This window comes from Chiloscyllium punctatum, chromosome 14 (assembly GCF_047496795.1).
Source record: "Chiloscyllium punctatum isolate Juve2018m chromosome 14, sChiPun1.3, whole genome shotgun sequence".
Lineage (NCBI taxonomy): Eukaryota > Metazoa > Chordata > Chondrichthyes > Orectolobiformes > Hemiscylliidae > Chiloscyllium > Chiloscyllium punctatum.
The window spans coordinates 15562448-15581823 of record NC_092752.1 but is presented as its reverse complement, the minus strand read 5'-3'; the positions used below and the strand labels follow the sequence as shown (position 1 = coordinate 15581823).

General features: G+C 43.6%; 1 protein-coding gene across 11 annotated transcripts in view; it reads left to right on the top strand.

Annotated features, from left to right (window-relative positions):
• The window catches only part of psd3l (pleckstrin and Sec7 domain containing 3, like), a 435109-nt gene that overhangs the window by 408991 nt on the left and 6742 nt on the right, over positions 1 to 19376 (top strand). For all 11 annotated transcript variants that reach the window (XM_072583934.1, XM_072583936.1, XM_072583937.1 and 8 more), the window contains 3 exons: positions 4604 to 4761; positions 5525 to 5669; positions 11251 to 11394. In XM_072583934.1, the coding sequence (XP_072440035.1) occupies positions 4604 to 4761; positions 5525 to 5669; positions 11251 to 11394 (447 nt within the window). The remainder of the gene's footprint in view (positions 1 to 4603; positions 4762 to 5524; positions 5670 to 11250; positions 11395 to 19376) is intronic.

Genomic DNA, 19376 nt, shown 5'->3' with positions numbered 1-19376 from the left:
ACAGAACAGTCGCCCGAGGGTGGAATCAAACCAAGGTCCCTGGCGATGTGAGGCAACAGAGTTAACCACTGTGCCATCCCAAGTTGGTGCCATTACAGCTACAGATCAAGCATCCTATTTTCAATACATTCCCATCCCACAAATACACATAGAATTTCATTTGAAACTTTTTTCAATCTCCAGGATTATTTCAGCAGCACAGAAAACCTTGCGCCTTCTGTCTCACGATCTTTCAAAGATGGCGTGCACCAATTAATTTGTCCATTTGGTTCTACGGTGACACACACCCAACACAAAGGGAGGGGGAAGAGACTGCTAGCTTGGAGGAAAGGTCAAAGGGACAAGGGCAATTGAGGCATGAAGGATGTTTGAGTGAGGGGCAACTACCTGTAAGGGTTAGAGTTAATCAAGAAAGGGGATCAGGTTGGGTCAGTGGTTTTGAAGTGGACAACAGGAGGGGCCTGGTGTCTTGGGTGGGGACCAGTCCAAAAATGCCAAAAGCCAGTGGGGCTGAAAGGACAGGTTCCCGAGTGTCCGGTATAGGGTTCTGGGTGTCAGCATGAAGAAGCTGCCTCTCATGGGGAGCATCCTCTGTTAAAAGGGGAGGTTCATGTGTGATGAGGGCAAGGTCCAATCAGAGACAGAGATAATGGAATGTCTGAGTGAAGGGATTTCAGCACCACATCACTGATGATGGGAGAGGGTCTAGGATCAGGGGAGAACTGTCAAAGTCAAGAGTTAAGGTCAAGAGGGTAGGATGGTATGTTTGCTGTCTTATCTACAGGGTCAAGTGTGATGGTGGGAGGTTCAAGGTTGTTAGACAGTGGCCACAAGTGGATATTCAAATAGTCAGGGATGACGGGTTGTGATGGATTTCAGATTGAGAATAGTTTTGCTTCTGTCCCTGGCAATTGCTCCAAAATGATGATTAAACTGCCAGGAATGCAGGTTCAAGGGGAAGGGGACAAAGCATGAGGGTATTGGGAGTGGGAGTAGGAGGAGGTTTGAGTGTTGCTGTTGGGGGGATTAGAAAATCTCATTGCCCAGCCATTGTAGGCTCATGAGAACCAGAGGTGCTCACCTCATTAACTGCCTTCCACACACAGTTAACTCAATCTGAAGTAAAAACAAGATGCTGGAGCAACTCAACACGTCTGACAGAATCTGTCGAACCTTGCACATATGCTGCCAGGATTGTCGAGGGCCCCAGCATTTTTTGTTTCCATTCTGTCCAAATGCAATTCATGACACCAGTGAGCTCAGCAGAAAGGACAGTTAGTGCAATGCAGCCATCAATGAATAAGATATTGCGAACAGGTCACTTCTATGGCTTTGAACAGTCTGTAGTATGCAGCACTGAAAGTATGTGGAGAAACCTTACTCTGCTTTACTCTGCACAGTATCAGCACGCAGTGTGGAGAATGGTAGGAACAGGGTGAGCGGGAGGAGCGATCTCCCTCTCCTGGTGTGGGTGAATTGGATGAAGCTAAGGAAGAGGCCACAAATGCATGTTAGCCTCTGCTAGATGTCAGGACCATGGAGTACAAGGGACATCAGACACAACGTCATATGCCCAATAGCCGAGTACCTCCAGGACCATCATTCCATCGCCAGGATTCTGCTGCTTGCTTAGGATGTGAGCCAATCCCTGACTGCTTCTGTCTGTGAGTGACTTCTGAACCTGTGACCTCGTCCTCCTGGAAGATCAAGGAGTATATGAATAAGAAGAGTTTAGAGGGTTACGGGCTAAGTGCTGGCAAATGGGACGAGATTAGGTTAGGGTGTCTGCTCAGCATGGATGTGTTGGACTGAAGGGTCTGTTTCCATGCTGTACATCTCTGTGACTCTATGACTCTTCATCTCACATACTTGCCAGTGAATGTTAGTCTCTGGGGCATCTGCTTTCTATTTGGATGTCCATAAACCTGCTGCCATGATCAAGAATTCAGCTGCTGCACATGTACCTTAAAGTGCATGTGTAACAATTTGATTATACCAGTTAAGAGTAATCTCAGGGAACTTCCTGACAATGCGTGTAAGGAAAGACCAGATAAACTCAAAAGTTCTACAGTTTGGTGTGTAGATAATGGGGGTTAATGTGGACATTAATTAAAGATTGAAACACACGCAGTCTGTTCCACAATAAGGGACATGTTCCTAATCCCCCTGTATTCATCAAATCTTTTAAACAACACTGTGAGCAATTGCAAGACGTTGCATTTAGTCCTCTGACTAAATTATTACCAACAAATAATTATGATCCACATGTAATAAATTAAAACAATATATGGGCAATATTTCCATTGGACGAGTTATTATTTAACAGCACCTTTGCCACCTGTTTTCTTAAAGACACTATACCTGACATCAGCAGCTAAGGTCTGCTCAGTGCCCTGTCTCATTAACTGATGACAACAGGGTGCATCATTTAGACCTCTGAGAACTTTAGTGTTTTGCACTGATGCAGGCATTTCCACTACACCCTTCCCTACTGAAGGTAATAAGCTTAATGGGAAAGGGGATGAAGAGATGCCATTCACCTGGGGCTATCCTGAAAGGAAGCATATGCTCCTTTTCCCTTTCTGTACCTGATTGCACTCCCTGGGGAAGCGGGGCACCATCAGATGCAGTTACCTCCTCCCCCTCTCAGCTAACCACTGCAGTTTGGAGCCCATGGTTGGAGTGATGGAGTATAAGTCAGAGTGCAGATAGGTCACATGGTAATGATCGCTAACCTCTCCATGGATGAAGACATGTGCTCACATGTCTGAGATATAGCAGAACTCACAGCTGCGTGACCTCCTCCATCATGCACAATGATCCACCAGATGAATACCTACCCTCACTGTGTAATCGCTCATCTCTCCCAAGTCTGCTGTTGGCCTGCATGTTTAATTAAAGTGGAAGTCCCTCTCACTTTTCATTCAGACGCCAGGACGCACATTCCTCTGATTAAATTCCATCCATTATTGTTGGTATTTGAAGGGTCTAAAATGGCAGTCATTATGTGAGATAAAAAGTAAGGCATTCAGGACAGTGGGAGAAATTCGCTCACTCAGATGGTTATGTGGCTTCAGGGGTTGGTGGGTGGAGGAAATCGGATGCAGACACCTGGGAACAGGTAAACATTGTTAAAACTGTGTGTAGAAGATAAATGCCACCATGGACTGTTCTGGTTAAATAGCCTGGTTTGTAACCTCTATCCAGTTCTCTAGGTTTAAACCAGCAAATGCTGATGTTCCCTATTCTTGGGAGGAATGAGCTATGGTAACAAGTCTTCATATTGCATCATTATGTTAACAATTCCTTTGCAAAGGTCTTTTTGTTTGCTCTATTTCCTTTCCACAAGTGATGATTTTCTCCTTTTCCTGAAGACACTAGTATATTCTAACAGCCCTCTAGTATCTCTCCCATGTAATAGGTTACACGTGTGGGCCCCCAGATAGTGCTTATCTGCAGCTACTTGGCTATGAAAGCTATCACAGTCAAGACTCATACTCCCCTCACCCACGCATTGCATTTCCACTGAATTGTTATGGTGCAGAAGGAGGCAATTTGGCCCATCATGTCAGCACTGGCCTTTCACTGGAAACCATTCACGGCAGCAAGCCTGATTGATCTTTCCTTGATCTCTCAGCCCTTGATTTCCACTCACAGTGATATCAAGGACAATACTCACAACACCAACTGATGTGGAGGTGCTGGTGTTGGACTGGGGTGGACAAAGGTAAAAATCACACAACACCAGGTCATAGTCCAACAGGTTTATTTGGAAGCACTAGCTTTCAAAGTGTAACTCCTTCATCAAGTGGTTGTGGAGTAGGATTCTGCTCCACAGCCACCTGATGAAGAAGGTGCTCCAAAAGCTAGTGCTTCCAAATGAACCTGTTAGACTATAACCTGGTGTTGTGTGATTTTAACACCAACGGAGACCACATAATGTGGCACAGACTGGGATTTCAACTGGAATATTCCAGGTCCTCATGGTTCTATCTTGCTACATTGGGAAGTGTTGCCATTGAGAAGTGAGCAGGAACCTAATGTCAAATGCCAACCTGTGGGTTTAACTTGCTGTCACAGGAGACGTCTGTATCTATTCTCTGTATAAATAATATTTTTTGCAGCAAAATTTGTGATCCAAAGGAATACAATTAACGATGAGTGAAATTCTCAGTAGGTGTGGTGCAGTGAGGAGTTGAAGGTTTTAATTAGCAAGGGTGGGGAACAAGCTGGTTAAACACCTTCACTGAATTTGCCTCTTGCACCCTCAGACAAGACCAATCCCAATCCTGCCTCCCAATTCTACTATTTCCCAGACATAATTTGGAGATGCCGGTGTTGGACTGGGGTGTACAAAGTTAAAAATCACACAACACCAGGTTATAGTCCAACAGGTTTAATTGGAAGCACACTAGCTTTCGGAGTGACACTCCTGATGAAGGAGCATCGCTCCGAAAGCTAGTGTGCTTCCAATTAAACCTGTTGGACTATAACCTGGTGTTGTGTGATTTTTAACTTTTATTTCCCAGACAAGCTCCCTAATCTTGAGATATGCTAAATGACACCCGGTGACTTCCCAAAATTTTGTCTGTTTCTTCCAAAGGATGAATATAAGCCGGAAAAAAATCTGTCTGAAGAGGATTTAAAAAATGCAGTCAGCATACACCACGCACTGGCAATAAAAGCGACTGAGTATGAGAAGAAACCCAATGTTCTGAAGTTGAAAACTGCTGACTGGAGAGTCTTTCTTTTTCAAGCACAGTAAGTGATTGACAGGATGGGGAGGAAGGGAGAGGAATGCAAGGATCAACATATTGGGGGCAGTAGTAGTTCCTCGTCCAAATGTGCCAGCATCAACTCAATTGGCTGAATGGCCTCCTGAGCTGTAGCATTCTCCAACTCTGTGTTCAATGAGCAGGGCCCGGAACCTGTACTGATATTTTGTTTTCCATTTCTGATGAGATTAAAAATCACACAACACCAGGTTATAGTCCAACAGGCTTATTTGGAAGCATTGGCTTTCGGAGCACTGCTCCTTCGTCAGGTAGCTAGTGCGGCAGGATCCTAATGAGAGAGAGTAATTGCCAGTATTTTCCAATCACCCTGTTCTGGGATGTTTATGACATGCATCTGGAGCAGGTGGGACTTGAATCTGGGTCTCCTGGCCCAGAGGTATGGACTCTATCACTGCACCGCAAAAGCCTTCATAAAGGTGAAAGAAATTGTATAATTGTAATCAGCAGATATCCACCTTTACAGACCAGTTATCAATCCCAAAGTTCCTTTGTTGTCAGTGACTATAATAGCTCCAAAATAATTGCAGAATTTGGTACACTCAGAGATAAGGCATGCAGTAATTCATTTCCAAAATATTATGCAGCAAATGTCAAAGGGAGAGATTTGGCAGAAAGGTTAGAAAAGACCCCACCTTGATGTTTGCTCTTCAAGTCCATTCCACCATCATGAGACTTAATAGTATTCATTTTATTTTGCTTTAACTATCTGCATGTTCATTAATTTTCAGAAGCCCTGAAGAAATGGAATCCTGGATAAATAAAATGAACCTAGTAGCCGCCACGTTCTCTGCCCCTCCATTTCCAGCTGCTATCGGCTCACAAAAGAGGTTTAGCCGCCCCCTGTTGCCAGCTACCACCACCAAAATGACGCAGGTAAGAAGTCACATTACACACGTCAACATAAAACCACCTTTAACGTCTAACCCTTCCTTCCATGAGGAGTTTTACAGTTAATAAAACTGGAGTGTAAAATGGAGGTTGACTTACTTCAGTGTCTTCACAAATATCTGATGGAACACAGTCACAGCCTTCTTTGCCATCTAAGGAGGGAGAGGTGTCTCCAACGTTGTGTTTGCCAGTGAGAAGGGTCAGAGTTATGTCTGAGTGAAGTGGGGAGGGATTTCCTTACCCAGTGAGCTGTGAATCTGGAGGGTTTTGATGCTTCATCATTGGATACATTTAAGCCTGAGATAGACAGAATTTTGATCTCTCTGGTGAATATGAGGAATAGGCAGAAATTTGGAGATGATTGGAAGATTGGACAGGATCATAGTGGAGTGAGGCTAAGGTGCCATATCATCTGTGCCTGTTCCTATTTCTGATATGTCCTTCTGTCCACGATTACATCTCTATAGGTGAAAATAGACTTGTACCTTAATGTGTTAAAATGTCACCTATTATCTTTACTGTTCTACTTGCCCTCAGGAGCATTTGAACCAATTATAAAGGCCTTTACATCTCAACCTTCCTCACTCCCATCTCCAGGCATAGGAAATGTGATCAAGATTTTCTTCCCTGAGCCTTCACTGCCATTCTACAAGATCACATCTGATCTTCTATCTTAAAATCATTCCCTCTCACAAATCTCATATCCCTTCTAATCTTTTTCATATCTGGAAATGAATCAATCTGTTAAACAGACTCAAAGACTAGGCCTCCCCATCCTTCCAGGGCTGAGAATTCTAAAGATTCCCCATTCTCAACATGTGAAGAAATTCCTCTGAACCTCAGCTGAAATGACGTACCCTTATTTTGAAACTAACCCTAGCTCTAGCCCATGCAATATCGTAGAGTATGAACTCATTCCAGATAATAAACCAGAGCTGAGACCTTGATCGCATCCACTTGAGTGGTTTGCTCGCTCACAGTACTTAAAAGTCTGATTAACTTGATGGCAGTTGAATGAAGGTAAATTACTGCGGATGCTGGAAATCTGAAACAAAAACCGAGAATGCTAGAGGAGCTGAGCATGCCTGGCAATGTCGGTGGAGAAACTTGGTAACATTTTGAGTCCAGTGTGAATCATCTTCAGAACAGTTCCCTGCATTTGTTAAATATATGACAGTGTAGACTGCATTACCATATCTTTGGATGGTTAGCAGCCTTTGATTGAGGATAAAATTAGGATTAGACAACATTTGAAGAATGATATGGTCCCATAGATTCTCCTGCATTTCAACTTCTTCCAATCAGGCTTCTCGCTGCCTGTCAGCGTTGAGAATGGCCAAGTCTCAAAATGTTTATCTGTGCATGGAGAATTGCTGCCAGTCTCTGAATTTTCATTACCAGTGGCTACGGTGGGAATTGCCTCTAAATCATTACTCCAAATCCCTGTGGAATCATAGAGTTATACAGCGTGGAAACAGGTCCTATGGCCCAACGCTTTACTGTAACCAAAACAGCAGCAACTGTTGAGTGAGAGAGAAAAGAACAAACATTTCAGATTCATGACCTTTCATCAGTATTGACTTCCCCATCTCAACCTTTACTGTCCACATTGTAACCACGATTCTACATAAGGCCATCGATAAGAAAGGATAGAACTTACCCATATTATTTCTAAGTGTGGGGGCAGGGGCATCAGGTGGTAACTAATTTGCGTCAAGATGAGAGTAGTGCTGGAAAAGCGCAGCAGGTCAGGCAGCATCCGAGGAGCAGGAAAATCGATGTTTCAGGCAATAGCCTTTCATCAGGAATCATTCCTAATGAAGGCTTTTGCCTGAAACATTGATTTTCCTGCTCCTCAGATGTTGCCTGACCTGCTGTGCTTTTCCAGCACTACTCTAATCTTGGGTCTAATCGCCAGCATCTGCAGTACCCACTTTTGCCTAGGTAACTAATCCGCCACCACCTGCCCCAACTATCACCAGAACCAAGCTAATTCACCCGATCACTGACCAATCAAGTACTAGTGTTTTTTTTGCAGCCACTTAGGCCTTGACCGGTGACATCGTTGTCAGAAGCTGCCTGCCAATCAGGGTGCAGAACACCTCTGGGTCCTAAGGTCCACTGGTTGAGGCATACTCCATAAGACCATAAGAAACAGGGACAGGACTACACCATTTGGCCGTTGCTCCACTATTCAATAGAATCCCGGCTGATCTGATATTCCATGTATCCCCTTCTTGCCCTTTCCCCATAACCCTTGATTTCCAGACTGATCACGAATATATTTGTCTTCATGTTCAAGGACTCTGCCCCCACAGCTCTCTGTGGCAAGGAGTTCCAAAGAATCTCAACCCTCTGAAAGAAAAAAATCCCCCTTGCCTCAGTCTTAAATCAGTATCCTGTAATTCTGAATCTATGCCCTCTGGACCTGGACCCCTCAGGGGAATCCAATAACACAAAGGTAAGTCATTTTTGTCATATTGTCATGGGGAAAGGGGAATCGGGGGATGGGTGAAGGTTCGAAGGTGAGTGCAGAGGGGTGGTGTTCAGAGGCCACGCTCTCTTGCTGCCTCCTAACCGTCATCTGTGTCTCTATCCCGAATTGGAGCTTCCCTCCCCCATTGTAATCCTGATATGGAGGTGCCAGTGTTGGACTAGAGTGAGACTTCTGACTTTGTCCATTCTGATCTGGCAGGGCACGTCGCCATGGTTTTCCTACTGTGATACTGGCCACCTTTCCCACCTATCGGGGAGGCAGCTAATCAGCCATTAACTGATCATGAAGGGTCTTAATTACTGATGAGTCAGGAATGTCCATAATGGACTTCCTTGCCCAGAACCTAATTGTTGAGATGATGAGATGGGGATGAGTATCTTTCCAGGGCCAACATGCTCCTTCTCATCGCCTCCCTCGTCTGCTCCTGCAACGGCTAAGTTCTGCTAAATTTTAAGACTAATGTTTTCAGTTTTGATTCACCTGGCTTTCCTTCCTGTACTAACACTCCTCTCTGGGAAACAAGTAGTGTATAGCAGTACAGTAATGTTATGTAGTACCCGTGCTGGTAAGCCTTGAAACTCAATGCAAGCTCTAGTATTACCCATTGCTACTTCCTCAATTCTCAATAGTGACAGGAATGTTGGCATTTTGAGCTATGCTGCTATATTAAGTGTTGATACCAGTTGAGTTGCTCTCTATTTCCTACCTGCATCCATGAATTCAACATACGGTATTGCCATGGAAACATATCTTGACGTAGTAATGTGAGAATTTTTCCAGTATTGCAATACAAAGTGCATCTACAGCTACCAGCTGTACCTAAAAGATAAGGGAACTGATCTAATAATAAAATCCCTGTCTCTGCAGTACAATCCTGGCCCTGCCTTTTCTCTATGTACTATTTTTATGCTGACATTTATTAATTTGCGCTGTGCACTGTTTCTAGCTCACTGCTGACGTGCGTGGTGTGGATAATGAGTGTTTTTTTCATTTTATATGACGGAAACTCAAAATGATGTGAGGGTGGAGGGAGAGGTGGGTTGGTGGGGTGAGGGGAGCTGGTGGAGGCCAGGGACCCCTGAGTAGAAAACTAGATGACTGCTTGGAAAAGTACAATCTGCTGTCTAGAAGGTGGTACTCAATGAGTAGGACCCAAAGTAAGGAGTCATCATTAAGTGTTGCATTCCTTGGGAAACTGGTAACACTTCAGATAGGGCATTCAATGAACTATCACCTCTGAAAGCATGCTATGTCAAGATGCCAATGTATTGGAAGACTGGACTCAAAGGGATGGAATCTTAAAAAGAGCATAAGGGAAAATAAGGAGCAAAGTTCTTGAAATACCAGGATCACCTTTTAGATGAGCCAGCTCTTTCCATAGGATCTTGGGATGAAAGGAGGTTATTCAGCCCCTTGGTCCAATAACAGCTCATTTAAAGATTGATCTAGTTAGACCCCCTGCCCTGCTGTTTACCCAACTAATTGATTTTAAACTTCATTCAACGCATAATACCAATGAAGAGAAAGTTCACTTGCCCAAGCTAGTGAATTGGAAGTGTTCAGCTTATGATGTTGTCTGGTAATCCCAGAGTGCCCAAGATCTGATATGAACATGGGTTCATGACACCCAGAGGAATTTAAATACGATTAATAAATCTGGAATATGAAAGTTATCCCAGCAAAGGGGGCAAATGAAATTATCATCAGTTGTTATAAAATGGCATCTAGTTCACTCATGTCATTTAGGGAGTGAAATCCTTACCTGGTCTGGCCTACATGTGAACTCCAGTTTGAGAGAAATCTGGCTAACTCTTGACTGCTCCCTACAATGGCTCTAGCAAGCCTCTCTGTTCGAGGGTACTGAGGGATGGTCAACATCTGCTGGCTTTGCCAGCGATGCCCACGTCTGATGAAACAATTTTTTAAAAAACATCATTCAGACCATTAAAGCAAATCCTGTTGCTTGAAACTTTCCATAATTTAAACACCCTTGCATTGGGACTGAAGGAAAATAAAAATGAAGGAAAATGTTCAGCCTCTCCCTGTAGCTCAGATCCTCCAATCCTGGCAACATCCTTGTACATCTTTTCTGAACCCTTTCAGGTTTCACAACATCTTTCCGATAGGTAGGAGACCAGAATTGCATGCAATATTCCAACAATGGCCCAACCAATGTCCTGTACAGCCGCAACATGACCTCCCAATACTCTGACCAATAAAGGAAAGCATACCAAACGCCTTCTTCACTGTCCTATTTACCTGCGACTCCACTTTTAAGGAGCTACGAACCTGTACTCCAAGGTCTCTTTGTTCAGCAACACTCCCTAGGACCTTACCATTAAGTGTATAGTTCTGCTAAGATTTGCTTTCCCAAAATGCAGCACCTCACATTTATCTGAATTAAACTCCATCTGCCATTTCTCAGGCCATTGGCCCATCTGGTCCAGATCCTGTTGTAATCTGAGGTAACTCTGTTCGCTATCCACTACACCTCCAATTTTGGTGTCATCTGCAAACTTACTAACTGTACCTTTTATGCTCGCATCCAAATCATTTATGTAAATGAGAAAAGGTAGAGGGCCCAGCACCGATCCTTGTGTCACTCCACTGGTCACAGGCCTCCAATCTGAAAAACAACCGCTCACCACCCTCGGTCTTCCACCTTTTGAGCCAGTTCTGTATCCAAATGGCTAGTTCTCCCTGTATTCCATGAGATCTAACCTTGCTCACCAGTGTCCCATGGGGAACCTTGTTGAATGCCTGACTGAAGTCCATATAGATCACATCTACTGCTCTGTCCTCATCAATCTTCTTTGTTACTTCTTCAAAAAACTCAATCAAGTTTGTGAGACATGATTTCCCATGCTTTTGTTTGGAGCTGAAGGGCCTCACCAGGTGTGGATCTCGGTGATCATTGGTGATCAAGTAAAGAATCATAGCAACTTTGTAAAACTCTGTGCCTGGATGAGGAATTGCCTTTCCAAAAGAAAATCACTGTTGTGAAAAACTTGAAACTTGCTTTTAGCTCAGTTTATTTTCATAATGCATTTGCAACTACTTTGGTTTCAGGAGGACCAGCTGAAGTCACATGAGGCCAAGCTAAAACAGATTTCCACTGAGCTCACTGAGCACCGCTCCTACCCTCCAGACAAGAAAGTCAAAGCAAAGGAAATTGATGAGTACAGACTGAAGGAACACTACCTGGAGTTTGAGGTAGGGTTTGGCAAAAGCTTTTGTGCACTCACTCCTTCCACTGTAGCTATATATAATTGTGTTTATTAACAGCGGAGACAGCAGATTAGAAAGGGGATGTTTTTCAATGTGTGGCATTGTCACATTGATCATTGCACTGCCAGTCAGAAATCTTCAGCAACACAGCTCAACAACCATCACTGCTCCATTGTTGTCAGCCATTGCCTCATCCCTCCCAAGCTTTGGAATTCCCTTCCCAGACCTGTGCTGATCTGATCCACAATGCCATTCCATAAAACCTATCTCTTTGATCTCGCTTTTGGTTATCTGTCTTAATAGTTCTTCGCACAGATCAAAGTCCAATCTTGTTCAATACTTTTGTGTCATGGGGCATTGTTACTATGGGAATGGTGCTAAATAACATGCAAATCTTGGTTCAAGTGAAACTTTGGGATTATTTTTCTTCATATATTTCCTTCTAGTAGTTCTTTTGTATGCATGTTGTGCATGCGGACTTGTTCCCAATAATATGAGCACTTCTTTGGTGTGCCACGGTGGCTCAGTGGTTAGCACTGTTGCCTCACAGCACTAGGGTCCTAGGTTCGATTCCAGCCTCAGGTAAATGTCTGTGTGGAGTTTGCACATTCTTCCCGTGTCTGTGTGGGTTTGCTCTGGTTTCCTCCCACAATCCAAAGATGTGCAGGTTAGGTGAATTGGCCATGCTAAATTGCCCATAGTGCTAGGTATATTAGTCAGAGGGAAATGGAACTGGGTGGGTTACTCTTCAGAGAGTTGGTATGGACTTGTTGGGCCAAAGGGCCTGTTTCCACACTGTAGAGAATCTAATCTAATCTTCTTCTGCCACAGTTCTCATTACACGGTACCGGCATCGTATATTCTGGCAGTTTGCTAGCCATGCTGTCCTGGCTGTGATGCACTCTGTAATTTTGAATGATAATATTGTTCAAGAATTTTTTTTTTGTCTTTGAAGGTGATTTCCTGTCTCACCAGCAACCATCAAATTGGCAGCTTGTTTAGTGACTTCTCATGTGGCTTGTATGAATTGTTATACATTTTGTATCAGACATCTTGTATCTCAATGAGATTCCGGCTATCTTCATTCCTATCATGAAGAACTCTCTCAAAAGGTGGTGGAAGCAAAGTCTTTGAATATTGTTAAGGTAGAGGTGGAGAGATTCCTGATAAGGAAGGGGAGAAAGCTTATCAGAGTATTGGGCAGCACGGTGGCTCAGTGGTTAGTATTGCCACCTCACAATGCTAGGGACCTGGGTTCGATTCCAGCCTCAGGCGACTGACTGTATGGAGTTTGTACATCCTCCCCGTGTCTGTGTGGGTTTCCTCCCACAATCCAAAGATGTGCAGGTTAGGTGAATTGGCCATGCTAAATTGCCCATAGTGTTAGCTGCATTAGTCAGGGGTAAATGTAAGGGAGTGGATCTGGGTGGGTTACTTTTTGGAGTGTCAGGTTGGGCCAAAAGGCCTGTTCCCATGCTGTAGGGAATCTAATCTGAAAAGTAGGCAGAAATGTGGAGTAACCAGTTTAGCCATTATCTTATTGAATAGCGAAGTAGGCTTTAGAGGTCAAGTGGCTCTTAATTTGTATGTTAATAAGATGCTGAGTTATGAGAAACTGTCCATTGCTAATGCATTTTCACTTGTATGGCAACACAGCCTTGCCCACAATACCCTTTCCATTGAGAAGACATGCTTCCACATTTACAGATCTTTCTGCTGCTGTTGTACCCTCATTCCCATGAGATGTTGCAGTGGCACTATTGGAAGAAAGTTGCAATCACACTGTAACAGACTTACTTAGAAATTGTCCATCCTAACTATAGGTATAAGTATTTGAATTAAAGTACAAAAATAAGGACGGAACAGGTGCAATTTTAAATTGGGATTGAGTTCCAACTGTGCCTGCTTTGAGCCAGTGGCACTCTGATCCCATTTTGTTTGAGCACTGTGTATTTTTGTTGGTTAGCTCAGTTGGCTGGAAGGCTGGTTTATGAGGCAGAGTGACTCCAACATTCCTGTGTCATTCCTGATGAAGGGCTTATGCCTGAAATGTCAATTCTCCTGCTCCTCAGATGCTGCCTGACCGGCTGTGCTTTTCTAGCACCACACTCTCGAGAGTGACCCCAACAGTGTGGGGGCTTCACTCACTCATGCTGGTTGTGGTTATCATGAGGGAGCCTGCTTGTCAACCTCTCCCCTCATCTGCATTGTGGTGACCCTTGGCTTACATTGCCAATAGTTGTCTCTCTCCCTTTACTACAAGAGTATCCCTCTGGTCCACAAGGACACTGATGACTTTGCCTTTCATACCTCCAGGGAGCAGGAGTGTGAGAGTTATGAATAATTCAGTGCTATTGAAGTGATATTTCCTCACTGTAGCCCATTGCTTGTATGGCTGAAGTCCCTTCAGTGCAGCATCTTGTCTCTTCTTGATTTTCTTCATCTTTCTGCTTCTGTTGTGGAAAATTATTCCAGTCAACACTCTTAGGATTTTTTTAAACTGAGTTTCTAACTAAATATGCAGTCCCCTCACTTCTGTCCTTTTCTTTAAAAGGGTTTGATCTATAGGGAGATGCTGAATAGGCAGAGGTTGTTTTCCCTGGGCATCAGAGGCTGAGGGGTGACCTTAGAGATTTATAAAATCATGAGGGGCACAGATAGAGTGAATAGACAAGGCCTTTTCCCACGGTTGGGGGAGTCCAAAACTAGAGGGCAAAAGTTTAAGGTGAAAGGGGAAAGATTTAAAAGGGACCTGAAGGGCAACTTTTTCATGCAGGGGGTGTTGTGTGTATGGAATAAGCTGCCTGAGGAAGTGGTGGAGGCTGGTACAATTACAGTATTTAAAAGGCATCTGGATAGTAAGGAATAGGAAGGGTTTAGAGGGAAATGGACTAAATTCTGACAAATGGGACTAATTAATTTAGTATATCTGGTCGGCACGGACGGGTTGGACCGAAGGGTCTGTTTCCATGCTGTATATCTCTATGACTCTAAGTGTGAAGCAATATTCAGTGTTTATCTGGTCCATCTTGTTTGGTATAACCCATGCACCACTGAGACCACTCCTTCATTAATGTAGGAAGATTTCACTCTCTGCCATAGAGTCATAGAAATGTCCAGCACGGAAACAAACCCTTTGGATCCTAAACTAATCTAGTCCCATTTTGCTAGCATTTGGCCCAAATCCCTCTAAACCCTTCCTATTCATACATCTAATTTATTTCTGAGGCCATCACACCCTCTTTTAGCCTGTTCCTATGGCCTTTGAAAAGGCAATGACTGGATGCTCACTCCTTTCATGTTTCCAGGCATGAAAGGTTTCCTCCTTTTGATTTGTCTAAATTTCAGATGCATTTTCAATTAATGGTGGCCTACAATCTTCCTGTTGCTGGTTGGAATAACCCATGGCCAAACATTTGATCTGGAGGAGTTAGCACAATGTGGTATCTGTAAACTGTTGAGAAAATAGGAATGTGTTTTCTTAGGAATGGTCTACATTTAATCATGTGATGTAAAACTGCCCACTGGGTAGACCACTATTCCCATCTCTCCCAAATTACTTTTCCCTTGAACAATACCAAATGTTCAAATTCTGTTTTCTGCGCCCAGGTAGTGGGATGTTACTTCATGCAGTCACAGTCGAGATTGTGGTGCTGGAAAAGCACAGCAGGTCAGGCAGCATCTGAGGAGCAGGAAAATCGATGTTTCGAGCAAAAGCCCTTCATCAGGAATTCCACACTCTTGACTCTAATCTCCAGCATCTGCAGTCCTCACTTTCACCTTCAGACAGTCACAGTCCACTTCCTATGCCTCTGTTGTCACTGTGGTAGTTGGCAACAGAGACACTGAGAATACTGCTTTTAGCGAGAGAAGGCAGGTTCTAAAACTGAGATGAGGAGAAGCTACTTCTCTCAGAGGGTCGTGAATCTGTGGAACTCACTGTCCCAGAGTGCAATAGAGGCAGAATCAATCAACAGATTCAAGAAAGAAATAGCTTTGGTTCTGATGAAAAGTGGGACAAAGGGCTATGGGGAGCAGGCAGGAAAGTGAAGTTGAGACCAGGATGAGATTAGTCATGAGTGTGGTGCTTGAAAAGTACAGCAGGTCGGGCAGCATCCAGGGAGCAGGAGAATCGAGAGCCTTTCATCAAACATTCCTGATGAAGGGCTTATGCCCAAATCGTCGATTCTCCTGCTCCTCGGATGCTGCCTGACATACTGTGCTTTTCCAGCGCCACACTCTCAACTCTAATCTCCTAACATCAGGTGTGATCATGTTAAAGGGCAGAGTGTGCCCAAAGGGCTAGATTGCCTGCTTCTACTTCCTGTTATTCCTAGTGGGTTTTTGCATTGGGGAGGGCAGGGGAAGTGTAAAGTGCGCATATAAACATGCAGATTTAAGCTGATGGGATATTTTAGCAACTGGACCTCCTCTGCATGGTGACAGCTTGATGCCAACTCCAGAAGAGTGAAATGGGGAGGCTTTTCAATGTCAAAAGCCCGCAAAGATTTGCCAGCTGATGGGTAAGTCTCAGGAAACCCAGATCAGGAATGTCCTTTGGTAGAGAAATGGACAAAGACAATGGAGATATTCCTCACGTGTACTCGTAGTTTGCGTACCTTTTGGGCATCTCTTTGTCCACTCACAACTGAGGACCTGTTAGGAGAAAGTGAGGACTGCAGATGCTGGAGGTCAGAGTTGAGAGTGTGGTGCTGGTAAAGCACAGCAGGTCAAGAATTCTCTTGCTCCTCGGATGCTGCCTGGCCTGCTGTGCTTTTCCAGCACCATACTCTCGAGCTGCTGATCTGCACCCTCTCAGGAAAGTCTTGGTAGGTTTCTCTATCTAACCACCACTTCCACCCCCCCCCCCCCCCTGCCCACCCCCCCAGCCACTGACTTCCCACAGGCATGAGGAGTAAGGGTAAGCTGGAAAGAGGTTTCAGGTGAAGCTAAATCTTTTTCAGGAGACCTTTAGGGTAGAAAGCTGAATGGCAAGGTTAAAAGTACAATGCGGGAGTTCCCCAGTGCAGAAAAAGACTCGAAGCATTGGACTGGGAGCTGCGAGAAGGCTGGTGTTTGATTAGAAATTATCTGTCAGAATTTATCCGTGAAGCAGACAATTTATTTATTACTGAGCAAAGGAGTAAACACCAGTGTTTCCATACTGTGTAAACTTGTCTTCAAGTTCTTGACACAACACCGTGAGATGTTTAGAGCAAACAGTTTGTCAAAAGACTCATCAGGCACTGCAATCTGCTCTCTTCAGCTTGATGACTTTACACTTCTCTTCAGACTGCTACGTGTCAGAGGCTCCATTGCAGAATTTGCAATAAAGAATTGTGCTTAATTCCACCCCCTGCTCCTTCAATTAAAAGTTAGCCTCAAAGGAATTACCCTCCAGCTTGGAATACTGATTTCATTAACTATGTTGATTGTCTAAAGCCACTTTGATTGGGCTTAAAATATAAAGGTAAAGAGTTGAGCTCAGGGCAGCATTACATATCGATATTGAAAAATTCATTTCAGGATTTTGGTTGTAGTTAAATTACTTTGCTTTAAATCTGATGCTTTGTCTGTCGAATTGTGTGTACCGTTTTTCCACTCCTGGCAATCATCCATTCTGCTAAATATAACGGCAGGAAATATGTTTATAGAATGCAACTACACTTCATTCAGTGCACCAGATTGAAAACTTGTAAAAAGCAATTGGGGAAATAGCAAGGAACCGTTGTGGTTCATTCAGAGGTACTCTTTACTGAGAAACATCATGTTCTGTTGTCGACCACATAATGGATCTGAGAATTGGAAGTGTTACCATATTGTCCATTCTCAATCCTGAAACCAAAATAATTAGTCACTTCCTGCTTTAGTGACCTACCTCTGGCTTTTGTTTTCCATATGTATTTTTTCTTGTTTTGACGTTTTGATGCCTTTTTTGACAAGATATATGAGTAGGCAGGGAAGAGAGGAATATGGAAGGCATTGAGGTGAATAGACTTTATTTTAGAAAGACATCATGTGTTGGCGCAGTTTTAGATTAGATTACATTACAGTGTGGAAACAGGCCCTTCAGTCCAACAAGTCAGTCGCCTGAGGCGGGAATTGAACCCGGGTCTCTGGCGCTGTGAGGCAGCAGTGCTAACCACCGTGCCGCCCACAATCTTGGTGAGCCTGCTTTTAAGCTGTACTGTTCTTTGTTCATACACACCCTGTGTCGAGGGACAACTGAATCTCCTGGCAAAGTTAATAAGATGTGTTGGATAGAATGAGGCTTGAACACTGATACCAAAATTCTGGAAATCCCTCTCATAATGACATTGTGGGTCCACATACTGCACATGGATGGCAGCCATTTAAGAAGGCATCTCAGCACATTCTTGAGGCAATCTCAAGGGAAACTAGAGATAGGCAGTAAATGCTTATCCAGCAGTGACACCACTATCCGATAAATTAATTTAAAACACATATAGATTAGTTTGTTCAAATGGCCTTTTGTAGTTGCGTACTTTCTGTACATAGTAAAACCATGCTAAGTTGAATAACTGGGGGTCCATCCATTAAATTCATGTTAAAGGGGGCTGCAAGACAGCCAAGAAAGTTCCTATTTAAAAGCCTGAAAATACAACAAAGCAGCAAATATGTGAACAAAGTCTTCATTTGTCTCTATTTTTTGCACCTTTCAACGACCTGACTTTGTACAGTCAGGGAGAGTTAGTTCTGATAAATCTCTTCCTGCTTTATGTGCTGCCTTTCAACAAGTCTCATTGCAATTTCACCGTAGTTCTGAAGCAACTCTACTCATGTTCGCCAATAAAGTTTTAAACTCCAGAATTACAAAGATTTATATGCCTATGTTGTTGTGACACTCTGAGGCAGCAATAAATGGAGCTGGTTATATTGGATAAGCCATATATCTGAGGTCCTCTAACACTCGCTTCCTAATCAGTGCTCCCTGTAATTTGGCTTTGCCACTGCACGGACCTCCAAGGTCCATGCATGGTAGAAGCTGCAGAAAGCAGAAAGCATTCATCGACTGATGGATCAATGTGTGTGGAGTCAAAGAGTGTGGTGCTGGAAAGCGCAGCTGGTCAGGCAGCATCTGAGGACCAGGAGAGTTGACATTTTGAGCATAAGCTCTTCATCCTGATGAACAGCTTTTGCTTGAAACGTCGATTCTCCTGCTTGTCGGATGCTGTCTTATGGCTGTGCTTTTCCAGCGCCACACCCTTTGACTCAGTCTTTTATTGCTAAGCCAAACTTTCTTGACCTTAAAATACTCATTCTTTGAAATCTCCTTGATAAGACTTTTACAGTCAGACAATTGTTTGAGATAATCGCCTCTAATCCTGACCTCTTGAACATCCCTACTTTAATTGCTCCATCATTGGTAACCATTCGTTCAGCTGTCTGCATTGTTATTTCCTCCATAAATAATTCTGCCTCTTTAACTTGCTTTCAAGCACTCCTTAAAGCTTGACCTAACGTTTGGTTTTATGCCCTTAGATCCACTTTTATGACTTTTGTTCAAAACTGCCCCCTTGAAATGCATTGAAATGTTTTATTATGTGACACACTATATATAAATACAGGCTGTTGCTGATGAGTATATTTTTTTCCTGACATGAAGAGATTAAGCTGACGCCTAAGAGGGCATTTACACGACTGCCAAAATGCTACCTGTGGATTCACAGCCTGCATAGGACTTTGAGATTGCTTATGAATGACTCCAGATTCGGCAGAGTCTCAGTTTTACATTAATGAAGAACACCGTGCAGTTTGCAATTCTTTTGGTGGTTTTCCTGCATAATTGAAAAATAATTGCATTGGGACTATATGTGCATTCAATAAAGGTTGTGAACTTTTATGAATAATTGCAAATACTTTCACAGAATTGTTATGGTGCAGCCAGAGGCCATTCAGCCCATTGGGTCTGCACCAGTTCCCTGCGCATTTTAACAGAGTGCCCA